At 35.5% G+C, this 11,685-nt stretch overlaps 2 protein-coding genes across 2 annotated transcripts; both read left to right on the top strand.

Annotated features, from left to right (window-relative positions):
* The first annotated feature begins 8,707 nt into the window (after positions 1–8,707).
* On the top strand, positions 8,708–9,364 carry LOC137645207 (protein FAM200C-like). Its single transcript, XM_068378029.1, has one exon. It carries the CDS (start codon positions 8,708–8,710, stop codon positions 9,362–9,364), a length of 657 nt encoding a protein of 218 aa, XP_068234130.1.
* A 30-nt stretch (positions 9,365–9,394) lies between these two features.
* Positions 9,395–9,976, top strand: LOC137645206 (protein FAM200B-like). The gene has a single exon (XM_068378028.1). The coding sequence runs from the start codon at positions 9,395–9,397 to the stop codon at positions 9,974–9,976; it is 582 nt and encodes a 193-aa protein (XP_068234129.1).
* Positions 9,977–11,685: the final 1,709 nt, after the last annotated feature.

Here is an 11,685-nt window from a genome sequence, read left to right as displayed (position 1 = left end):
TTCTCGCAATCAAGACTGCCCTCAAATAGAGTCCTTTCGTCCTCATCATTTGGCCCACCATCGATATCCCGTTTCTCCAGTTTTTCATCGATATTTTCTCCTTTTATCCAGTCCCAAGGTTTTACTGAGATAAGTTCTCCCTTCGTTTCCTACCCTAGCTCACTTCCAGCATTACTTTTTGTTGTGCCTTTCCCAAGTTTTATCGAGTCCTCTTCATACTTTTCTTTCTCATATTCATATTGCCAATTATCCTTAAATATTTCTTCTTTTGTGCAATTTAATACCTGTTCTTCTATCGAGTTAGGTTCTTCATCCCTGTCCATTCCCTCGGTCATTATATCTGTAGTTTGATAACTTTGTTTATCTCCACTTTCCTCGACTGTTGCATTTTCTACATTGCCTTTGTGCAACTCATTTGCTTTATCGTTGGTTTCATCCTTTCCTTCCGTAGGTAGGTGAGGGAACTCTCCTTTAAACATATAACTTCCATGTTCGTATTTGCATACTTTAGCTATGTGACCTATTTCCCTACAACGAAAGCATGTCCGTGCTGTCCATTATACAAGATAGTTAAGGCAAATCCGAAAACCGTAATTGATGGAGTAACAATCTCTTTTATTCTCAAGCTGGCTGTCCTGACTCCCGTCAATAGTCCTTTGAGTGGTCCGTCGGCATATCTGTTTAGCCTGATTCCTTCCACTTTTCTATATTTCTATAAAACCTCTGTCAGCTTTTCATCTGGGAATCCGAAAGAAACATTCTTTATCAAAACACGTAATGGACGTGCTAAGATTCCAAATCTTTATATTTCCCAACTGGTCTGAATATACCTCTTTGCCTTCGAAACTTTCCATGAGATCATTAAACACTTTTGGTACTACTTTAACAATTACTCTGTTCTTATTTATAAAATTAACTACTATAATCGAATTATGAAACAATTTCAGGTTTGAAAATAACATTCTACTAACAACATCCATAGTAGGGTATACAGACAACTGCAGTCTAAAGGAGTCGTTATTCCTAAACGGTGTTAAGCATGACGCCATATTGTTACACTGAAACCAGTCACTGAAAGACTCTAACTGATAACTAGCCGTAATTTTAGCTACCCAAACCATGATTATCTAAAGAGTAACATCACCAATTCTCCATGAATGACCTAAATAAACTGTAATAGAAAAAACTGGCAACTTTGATGCTAAATAAACGGCAGTGAAACGAAATTGTAGGTAAAGTTACAGTTCCAGAGATATTAATCTGTAAGGCTATATATTATATACTTAATCTCATGGTTCAAAGGTAATTAATTGAATATCTAGACTACAGAAAGAGAGAGAGAGAGAGAGAGAGAGAGAGAGAGAGAGAGAGAGAGAGAGAGAGAGAGAGAGAGAGAGAGAGAGAGAGAGAGAGAGAGAGAGCGCAATGAAAATTTGTGCCGATATCCTGCTTGTAAATAGTATCTCTCTGACTTAATGTACTTTATAATATGTGATGTTCACACATTTCATACCTGATGACACAACCTTCAAATTTGACGAATCAGTGACGAGCGTAGGCTGAAATATGACAAATTGTATGAGGAGATATCCCGGCTTGACCCCTCCCGTAAACCTTGGTTTTAGATTGATGAGATTATATTCATCTTTACTTGACGAATAAGAAAAAAAAGAAAAAAAAAAGTTTGGAAGCATATTGAGATTCTTGTGTTTAATCTCAAAATGGTTATCATTTCCTTTTGAATAGTGAATAGTAAAGCCAAACGAGTAATTGCTATGTCTAAACAAAAAAGAGCAAATTTAATGGTAGTCTACCATGTGCATTCCTAAGTTGTAACTAAAGGATTTCCTTTTCCTTTTATATTATAGTCATTTTAATTTCAATCATGAATGCTATGAATAATAATTCTTGATTTTTAACTTTTATAAAGAAAATTTAGTTTTAAAGAGCTTACTTTTTACAAATTCATATATATAGAATGGCATGAACAATAGACTTTTTATGGTTGTTATCACAATGTGGTTGATAAAGCCTCATTTACATCTACTGTACATACATTATTCAGTCAGGTAAGGAAGTACTAATAAGAAATAATAGATTCCACAGCTAGCTGATAAGGCTATAAAATGAAGATTATTACACTATGTGCATCCTACGTTTTAACAATCAGCAAGGAATTCATGAATTGAACAAATATTACTCCTATTTCTAGAGGTGAATATATTTTGAAGTATAAATTTAATTACATTTACAGTGATTTTAACACTATAAATGTCTATTGAATATTCTACTTTTTTATAAATAAAATCATATTCAACTTGTCTGCTAAGGGCATTTTTTTAATCAAGATACCAGATTCCAGTTATATATTCACTTATCAACATCATTAATTGGCCCTAATACCCAATAGAGTATATATCTAACAGTCCTGGCTCAGTACCTTTTTTTTCATCTAGTTCACAAGTATTCTCCTCGACTTAAACGTACATAATTGCAAAAATAAATCTTACTTATGTTCATCATAGACAACCTATCATTTGTAGCTAGGACATCGTGATATTATTTAAACAATATTTTTCTGCTTATTTGATCAATTAACTTATTATTGATATTTTCCCATAAATATTTCTAGTTAAGCAACAAATAGTCATCTTCAAAATTTTCTAGAATAGATTCATCTCTTACATGTAACCGTAAATGTGTTTCGATTTGAGCAAACGATAAGTCTTTATCTCTATTACAGAATGAAATAGTATGGATTGCTAAAAATGGTAGAATCATTAAATCTATTGAAATCAGCAAAGTAAGAAAGTCTCAGTTTATAATAACATGCAGTTATCTCACATCCCATTGATCTATTAATAATACTTTTGTAAAAGCTTCAAGAAGCATACAATTTGCTTTTGCAGTTAGATTTACAGCGCCACATCTGCATTGACTCTTTAGGAGTTACGTAGTTTTCCTTATTATTATTATTATTATTATTATTATTATTATTATTATTATTATTATTACTAGCCAAGCTATAATCCTAGTTGAAAAAGCAAGATGCTATAAGCCCAAGGGCTCCAATAGGGAAAAATAGCCCAGTGAGGAAATGAAATGAGAAAATAGATAAATGATGAGAGTAAATTAACAATAAATCATTCTAAAAACAGTAACAACGTCAAAACAGATATGTCCCATATAAATTATTAACAACGTCCAAAACAGATATGTCATATACAAACTATAAAAAGACTCATGGCACCCTGGTCAATATAAAAACATTTGCTCCAACTTTGAACTTTTGAAGTTCTACTGATTCAACTACCCGATTAGGAAGATCATTCCACAACTTGGTAACAGATGGAATAAAACTTCTAGAATACTGTGTAGTATTGGGCCTCATGATGGAGAAGGCCTGGCTATTAGAATTAACTGCCTGCTTAGTATTACGAACAGGATAGAATTGTCCAGGGAGGTCTGAATGTAAAGGATGGTCAGAGTTATGAAAAATCTTATGCAACATGCATAATGAACTAATTGAACGACGGTGCCAAAGAATTATATCTAGATTAGGAATAAGAAATTTAATATACCGTAAGTTTCTGTCTAACAAATTAAGATGAGAATTAGCAGCTGAACACCAGACAGAAGAACAATACTCAAAACAAGGTAGAATGAAAGAATTAAAACACTTCTTCAGAATAGATTGATCACCGAAAATCTTGTAAGACTTTCTCAATAAGCCAACTTTTTGTGTAATTGAAGAAGACACACACCTAATGTGTTTCTCAAAAGTAAATTTGCTGCCGAGAATCACACCTAAAATTTTAAAAGTCATACATATTTAAAGAAACATTATCAATACTGAGATCCAGATGTTGAGGAGCCACCGTCCTTGACCTACTTACAATCATACTTTGAGTTTTATTAGAATTCAACTTCATACCCCATAATTTGCACCATGCACTAATTTTAGCTAAATCTCTATTAAGGGATTCACCAACCCCAGATCTACATTCAGGGGATGGAATTGATGCAAAGAGAGTAGCATCATCTGCATATGCAACAAGCTTGTGTTCTAGGCCAAACCACATGTCATGTGTATATGGTATGAAAAGTAATGCTCCAAGAACACTACCCTGTGGAACACCGGATATCACATTCCTATACTCACTATGGTGCCCATCAACAACAAATCTTTGAGATCTATTACTTAGAAAATCAATAATAATGCTGAGAAACGACCCACCCACTCCCAACTGTTTGAGTTTGAAAACAATGGCCTTATGCTTAACACGGTGAAAGGCAGCACTAAAATCCAGGCCAATCATACGAAATTTTGGACCACTATCAAGGGATTTCTGTACAGCATTGGAGATTGTAAGAAAGGCATCACATGCTCCCCAAGGCCTTTACGAAAACCAAATTGCAAACTAGGGAATAGAAGATTACTTTCAGCAAACCTATTAAGACGTTTTGCCAGAAGATGTTCAAAAACTTTAGATAACATGGGAGTTATGGAAATTGAGCGGTAATCAGTGGGACTTGAGCTACCACAAACACATTTACATAGAGGAGTAACATTACCAATTCTCCAACAAATGCTAAAAGCTCCTCTTCTTGCTATCTTGCGCAGAATAGCAGATAACTTTAGAGCTAGGAAATCTGCTGTCTTTATAAAAAACCAAGGAAAAATACCATTTGGTTGTACATCCCCATAAGCATCAAGGTCCATCAACAGAGCTTAAATCTCGAGATCAAAAAGCTAAATTAGTTAGTACAGGGTTGCCTTTTCCTTTGGACAGTGTGTGACTGAGCCATCTGATTTAAGTAAAGGAGAATTATTGCATCTACACCAAAGAGTGCAGATTTAAGGGTAGACCACCATTTATGTTCCTGAGTTGTACCAGAACGGGTTTCTTTTATGGTTAAATTGTACTCCTTTTCAGTTGAGGCATAAACTCTCTGAGCAAAAGCTCGAAGCTGAGTAGAGTTGTTCCAGGTCAAATCTGATCTATTACCCTTCCAAAGATGATAGGCCTCCTGCTTCTCCAAATAAGCACGTATACAATCCTCATTGAACCACGGTTTGTCCTTCACTCGGTACCTTAGTACATGAGAAGGGATACTCCTATCAATTATGTTGACTAGATTGTCATTCAAAGGGACAACAGGATTTACACTACTATATAATTGTGACCAATTCAAGCACAAAAGATCATGCAAAATCCCATTCTAGTCTGCTTGGGATTTCATATAAATTTTACAAGAGTATGATATATCAGGGACAGACTGCTCAGTCTTCACTACTAATGAAATCAAGGCATAATCAGATGTCCCAACTGGAGAACCAACCTTACTAGTTATAACGCCAGGGGAGTCAGTGTATACGAGGTCAAAGCAATTACCAGACCTATGAGTAGCTTCATTTATGATTTGCTCACAGCCTGATTCAAAGGTAAAGTTTAAAGCTCTAAAGCCGTGGCGATCGGTAGGAGAGATAGAACTCAACCACTCCCTATGGTGAGCATTAAAATCACTAACAAAGACAAAAGAAGCCTTTCTATCATCTTCTTGTATCTTAGCCATAATGGTAAGAAGACAACTGAAGATAAATTCATCCTTTTCTGGATTCCGGTAAATGGAACACAAATAAAAGTTGTTATACTTGCCACAAACTTTTATTACCTGAATCTCATGACATCTACATTAATAGCAGGACTTATGAGAAGCAGGGTATTCGGCCCTAATATACACCGCCATTCCCCTGGCCCCAGGGATGGCATCACGTTTCAACATTATTGGCTTCTTAAAACCACTTATTAGAAGCTCAGAGGAGTGCCTCATATTAGAAACCAAAGTTTCTGAACACAAAAGAGTATCATACTGTCTGGATGCAACTGTAGGGTCTTGGATATTTGCATGAAGACCACGAATATTGCAATACAAAAGACGACATTGACGAAATCTAGGACGTACTGGTCCCGGATTTTGCTCAATGACTCCAGACAGCATAAGAAATAATAGAAATAAAAAAGAGACATCATACTTAGAAACTAGACTAACAAGAATTATAACAACAAATATGTACAGAATTATAAATAAAGTGATTGATGAAACCCATAGACTATAGTAAAAAATCGGAAAAACTGGTCAACATGGAGGAGCCGATACACCAAGCAAGGCTAAATACCCTCCAGGATAGCCACTTCAACTGAAGGGAGGACAGTAAGGATGGTTTTGAGAAGGAAACGAATCAGAAAAGGAAAAGATAAACCACCAGGCATCCATGGCCCTTCTATTAAGCCTGCCCAACACATCATTACAAAAAAACAAAAAGAATAAAATAAAAATAGTAATATAGAACAGTGTGCCCGAGTGTAACCTCAAGCAAGAGAACTCTAACCCAAGACAGTGGAAGACCATGGTACAGAGGCTATGGCACTCCCCAAGACTAGAGAACAATGGTTTAATTTTGGAGTGTCCTTTTCCTAGAAGAGCTGCTTACCATAGCTAAATAGTCTCTTCTACCCTTACCAAAAGGAAAATACACTGAATGGGATGATAATTCCCATTCCACAGATATTTGAAAGTACACTTTTTCATACATTTACGAATATCAGCTGAAACTTAATACACCTGGGAAACACACCATGTCTTTGGTACTACAGTTACTGTAACTATTGTACTCTCTTGGAATAAAGTTAGTCTCCTTTTATAAAGTGGCTTTAACATTTTCAATATATTTTCCTGCTTCTTTTTTACAGACACTCCATAATCATTGTTATAGATTATACCTAGGATCTTTAGAATGTTTTGTTTCATTTCTATTCCTGTTTCTGGAACATTCAAGTTTACCCTTCCATGATTAAATTACCACAACGTAGGTTTTTTTTTTTTTTTTTTTTTTTTTTTTAACTCCACTTGCTTTTTCCTATTCATTAATTACCTGGTAAGTTTCCTCAATACCTTTTAACTTATTCACAATAATATTGCAGTCATCAGCAGATCAAACCGAAAATCGTCTTTAACCCATTTGGAAGATTTGGAGAAAAAAAAAATCCTCAACCTAGACTTCAGCATTGTAGACTAGAGTTCTTGAGGCATAACAAATAAAGTCAATGATGATGAACAACCATAACGAACAGACTTTCTCATAAGAAAACTGTCAGATATTTGGCCATTTGTGGATATGCAGCTTTTGTCATCCTTATAAAGCATTTTAATTAAATTCACAAAATCCGAAGAAAATCTGAGTTTGGATAACGTTCCGAATACAGTGTTCGGATTAATCCTGCCGAATGCTTCGTACCGATCAAGTCTTATTTGCGCAGCTTGCATATTTTCATTATTCGGGAAGTACATTAAGTCTCTTAGAAGTGTTACAGTCATTAACTGACCTTCTAGAGAAAGCATAGAACTGTTTCTTTGATACGAATGTAGAAAACATTGGTTTTAATTTGTTTTCTAAAAACTTTGCTATAATTTTATCATCTACATTCAACATAGTTATACGTCTCCAGTTATTAAGACTACACTCATCTCCATTCTTTGACTTTTCCACATTTTAAATTTAATAAATGAATATCTCAGTATTTTCATATATTCCTTTTTCATGATACTATACTCCACATAGTTTTGAAAAATTCAGCTAGTAATTCATTCATATTATTATCAATACTTGCTAAGCTACAACCCTAGTTGGAAAAGCAGGATGCTATACGCCCAGGGGCTCCAACACGGAAAATAGCCAAGTGAGGAAAGAAAACAGAAAAATAAATTATTGTAAGAAGCGTAATATTAAAATGAATATCTCCTATAAAAACTATAAAAATTTTAACAAATCAAGAGGTTGAGAAATAAAATGGAATAGTGTGCTCTAGTGCAGTGGTTCCTAACCTGTGGGAAATTTCCCCCTGTGGGGAAATTTAAAACTACCAGGGGGGATATAATTACACTACCTAATAACTAAGAAAATATCAGCTGTATTTTATCATGTTTGAGAGAGAGAGAGAGAGAGAGAGAGAGAGAGAGAGAGAGAGAGAGAGAGAGAGAGAGAGAGAGAGAGAGAGAGAGAATGTCTGTGGCACCGTATCTACCAGGTTCGGCTCACGTTCAAACATGAGTTCTGAAGGGGGGGGGGAGTGCAGGAGTACACTCACAGGCTCACAGTGTGCATTACGAATTTACGTGTAATGAGTTTAAACTCGGTTAGCAGGTAGCATCTGACACACGTACCCGGCTTATACTTGTTTTCTGTATAAGAACAAGGTATGAGAATAATATTATAATTTTTATAGTGAGTTTGTTAAGTGGATAATATGATATGCTGTTATTATTATTATTATTATTATTATTATTATTATTATTATTATTATTATTATTTGGCTGAGATTGGTAATACTCAAGAGATGTTTTATTAAAGTACTAATCTTCAAAGGTTGTATGTTTATGAGAAGTAATTTATTTACTTACTTATTTTATATTTGGGAGGGGATGAATGGAAAATTTTGTTATTTCTATACCGAATTACGATGTGTCTATGTTTAATTTTCTTCTCCCAAATTGATATGCTTTGTTTTATGCCTGATTTCAGACGTCAGAGAAACGAAGACTGTATCAAGATGATTATTAGGATTACGGGTTCACTTCTCTTGTAAAGGAAGGTGCACACATTCCTCAGTGTGTTGTGTGTTTGAAAACCTTCTCTAACAGCAACATGAAACCTTTCCAACTGAAGCAGCATCTGACAAATGCTCATCCACAGTTGAAAGATAGGAATCGTAGCTTCTTTGAGGTAAAGTTATCCAGTTTGAAGAGGATGAAGATGGATGAAACTGGGACGTATCAGCAAACCAACATCAGCATTGTGAAGGCTTCATATGTTATTGCCTTTCAGGGGGCCAAGGCAAAGAAACCCCACATGGTTGGTGAAAGCCTTATGAAACCATGTATCGTTGACAGTGTGAGGCTTGTGTTAGGAGAGGAGTCATCACAGAAAATGAAACAAATCTCCTTGTCCAACAACACCATCAAGAACAGAATTGCCGAAATGTCTGAAAATATAAAGGAAAATGTGGTGTCAAAGGTAATGTCATCACCCTCTTTTTTTCTTCAAATCTATGAGTCTACGGATGTCACCAACATTGCACAACTGCATGCTTTTAGCCGCTACATAACTGACAAAGGACTGGAGGAGAAGTTTCTTTTTTGCCGCCCTCTAGAGATGACAAGAAAGGCAGTTGATGTAGTGGCAGTAGTTGCAGATTTCTTTGAAGAGTCGGGACTGAGTTGGAACAAACTGGAAGGGGTTTGCACAGATGGTGGCCCTAATATGCTTGGTTCACGATCAGGATTCATTGCTCTTGTGAAGTAGAAGCAGCCTAGTTTAAAAGGAGCACACTGCATGATCCATAGAGAAACTCTCGATTCAAAGACAGTTCCGAAGAACCTTCATGATGCTATGGCTGTCGTCATAAACATTGTTAACTATGTGAAAGGATCAGCTTTGAACACTCGCCTCTTTCGCGAACCCTGCCGGGACATGGATGCAAACCACACTGATCTTTTATTTCATACACAAGTGCGATGGCTTTCAAAAGGGAACATGCGGGAAGAAATAAAGTTGGTTTTGAGTTACAGCAACAAAGTGGATCTGCTGTCTGCCTTCAACAGGGAAGTATTTGTAGCACAAATGGCTTATCTTGCTGATATTTTTGAAACTCTGAATGAACTAAATAAGAAATTACAGGGTCAAAGGAGCAACGTGATTGTGCACACGGACAGCATCAATGCTTTCATGGCTAAACTACAACTTTGGGGAAAACAAATGAAAAAAGGAAATACAGCATTCTTTCAGCGTTTGAGTGACATACTTGTTGAGAAAGACATCAAGGACCCACTGAAAGAGGAAATCTTCACTCACCTTGATCATTTGGGGACGAGTTCAAGCGATATTTCCCTGGTATCAACACTGAAGACAACTTAATGAGACTGACAAGGAACCCATTTATATGTCAGGTGGATGATGTCCCTGAAATCTGGAGGGTTGCACTGGGTGCAGGGGGAAATGACAGGAAAAAGGTTGGGAACCACTCCTCTAGTGTCCCCTTAAGCAAGATAACTTTAAACCAAGACAGTGGAAGCCCATGGTACATAGTGTATGGCACTACCAAATCTAGAGAACAATGGTTTGATTTTGGAGTGTCCTCCTAGAAGAGCTGCTTACCATATCTAAAGAGTTTCTTCTCTCCTTACCAAGGGGAAAGTGACCACTGAACAATTACAGTGCAGTAGTTAACCCTTTTAGTGGAGAAGAATTGTTTGGTATTCATAGTTCTGTCAGGTGTACGAGGACAGAGGAGAATATGTAAAGAATAGGCCAGACTACTCAGTGTGTGTGTGTGTGTGTGTGTGTGTGTGTGTGTGTGTGTGTGTGTAGGCAAAGAGTAAATGAACTGTAACTAGAGAGAAGGATCCAATGTAATCCTGTCTGGCCAGTCGTGAGACCCCCTAACTATTTAGCGGTAGTATCTCAACGGGTGGTCTGTGCCCTGGCCAACCTACAAACATTTAGAATAAAACATATAGCTTTCCAAACCTCTTTCTCTGTTACTTTACCCTTCAGTATTAAATTCATATCGTTATCTATGACAGAGTTCATATTTTCAAGAAATTTATATTTCAATTCACAATAAACAGCTTGTTCTTTAAACATATTTTCATATTACTCGAATACATTTCTTTGTGTAAACTTTTTGTCTGTTACATATACACCTACTTTTCCACACACTTTAATGATATTTTTGTTTCTACATTCTTTTCTTTCCCAAATAAATCTACACATTTTTTCTTACCATTCATTCTTTCATCATCAAATTTAGCTCTTATCTTGATCCCTTCATATATTTCATCTTCAATCAGATTCATTCTGTCTTTAAATCCCACTATTTTGTGAAAATTATTACAGTTAGCACAATGGATCCAATAATTTCTCCTTGATTAACTTTTCAGCAAACTCAATAGGCATAATCTCTCCTGATTTATAGATTCTGAGACTGAAACTTAAAAGCCTCTGAGCTGATCCTTTTCATAGTCCCACCAGTTTAGAATAGAATGAAATTGTACATTACTTATTTTCCCTTTCAAATGCCCCCAAAACTGAACGATGTTTTTATTAGGTTACTATTGTGTTTCTCAGAATATTTCTATTTGATTTCCAATAGCCCTTGCCAATAATAATTTTATTGTCCATCATAATCTTACCCAATTCGAATTATGATCAGACAGCTTAATGGAATATTTTACGATTGACTTGAATTATTTCTCAGATCTCGTACATATATACGATCAGTGCCTTATATACGTAAACTCTATCAAATGATTTTTATAAAACCATTATTCTCAAAGTTGCAAATAATTTTTCAACTTTTTAAGAGCTTCTGAAATAATATAGTTATCAGGATTAGAAAAACCTATCTTACGTGTTATACTGTTCCAATATCATCCTATGATCAAATTTCGTAGCTTATTTTTCAGGCAATACAATATAACATTTAAGATCAGTTCCTTCCTTTCCTTTTTCTTATTTGTCCCAGAAAGGCCAATATATTTCTTAATCGAAAGTCTGTTTCTTCTAGGTACATTTTACACTAATTATTTGACCCTTTACATCTGTCTCTTGATTCAGAACATTTA

This window comes from Palaemon carinicauda, chromosome 8 (assembly GCF_036898095.1).
Source record: "Palaemon carinicauda isolate YSFRI2023 chromosome 8, ASM3689809v2, whole genome shotgun sequence".
Lineage (NCBI taxonomy): Eukaryota > Metazoa > Arthropoda > Malacostraca > Decapoda > Palaemonidae > Palaemon > Palaemon carinicauda.
This window is presented reverse-complemented; position numbering and strand designations above follow the sequence as displayed.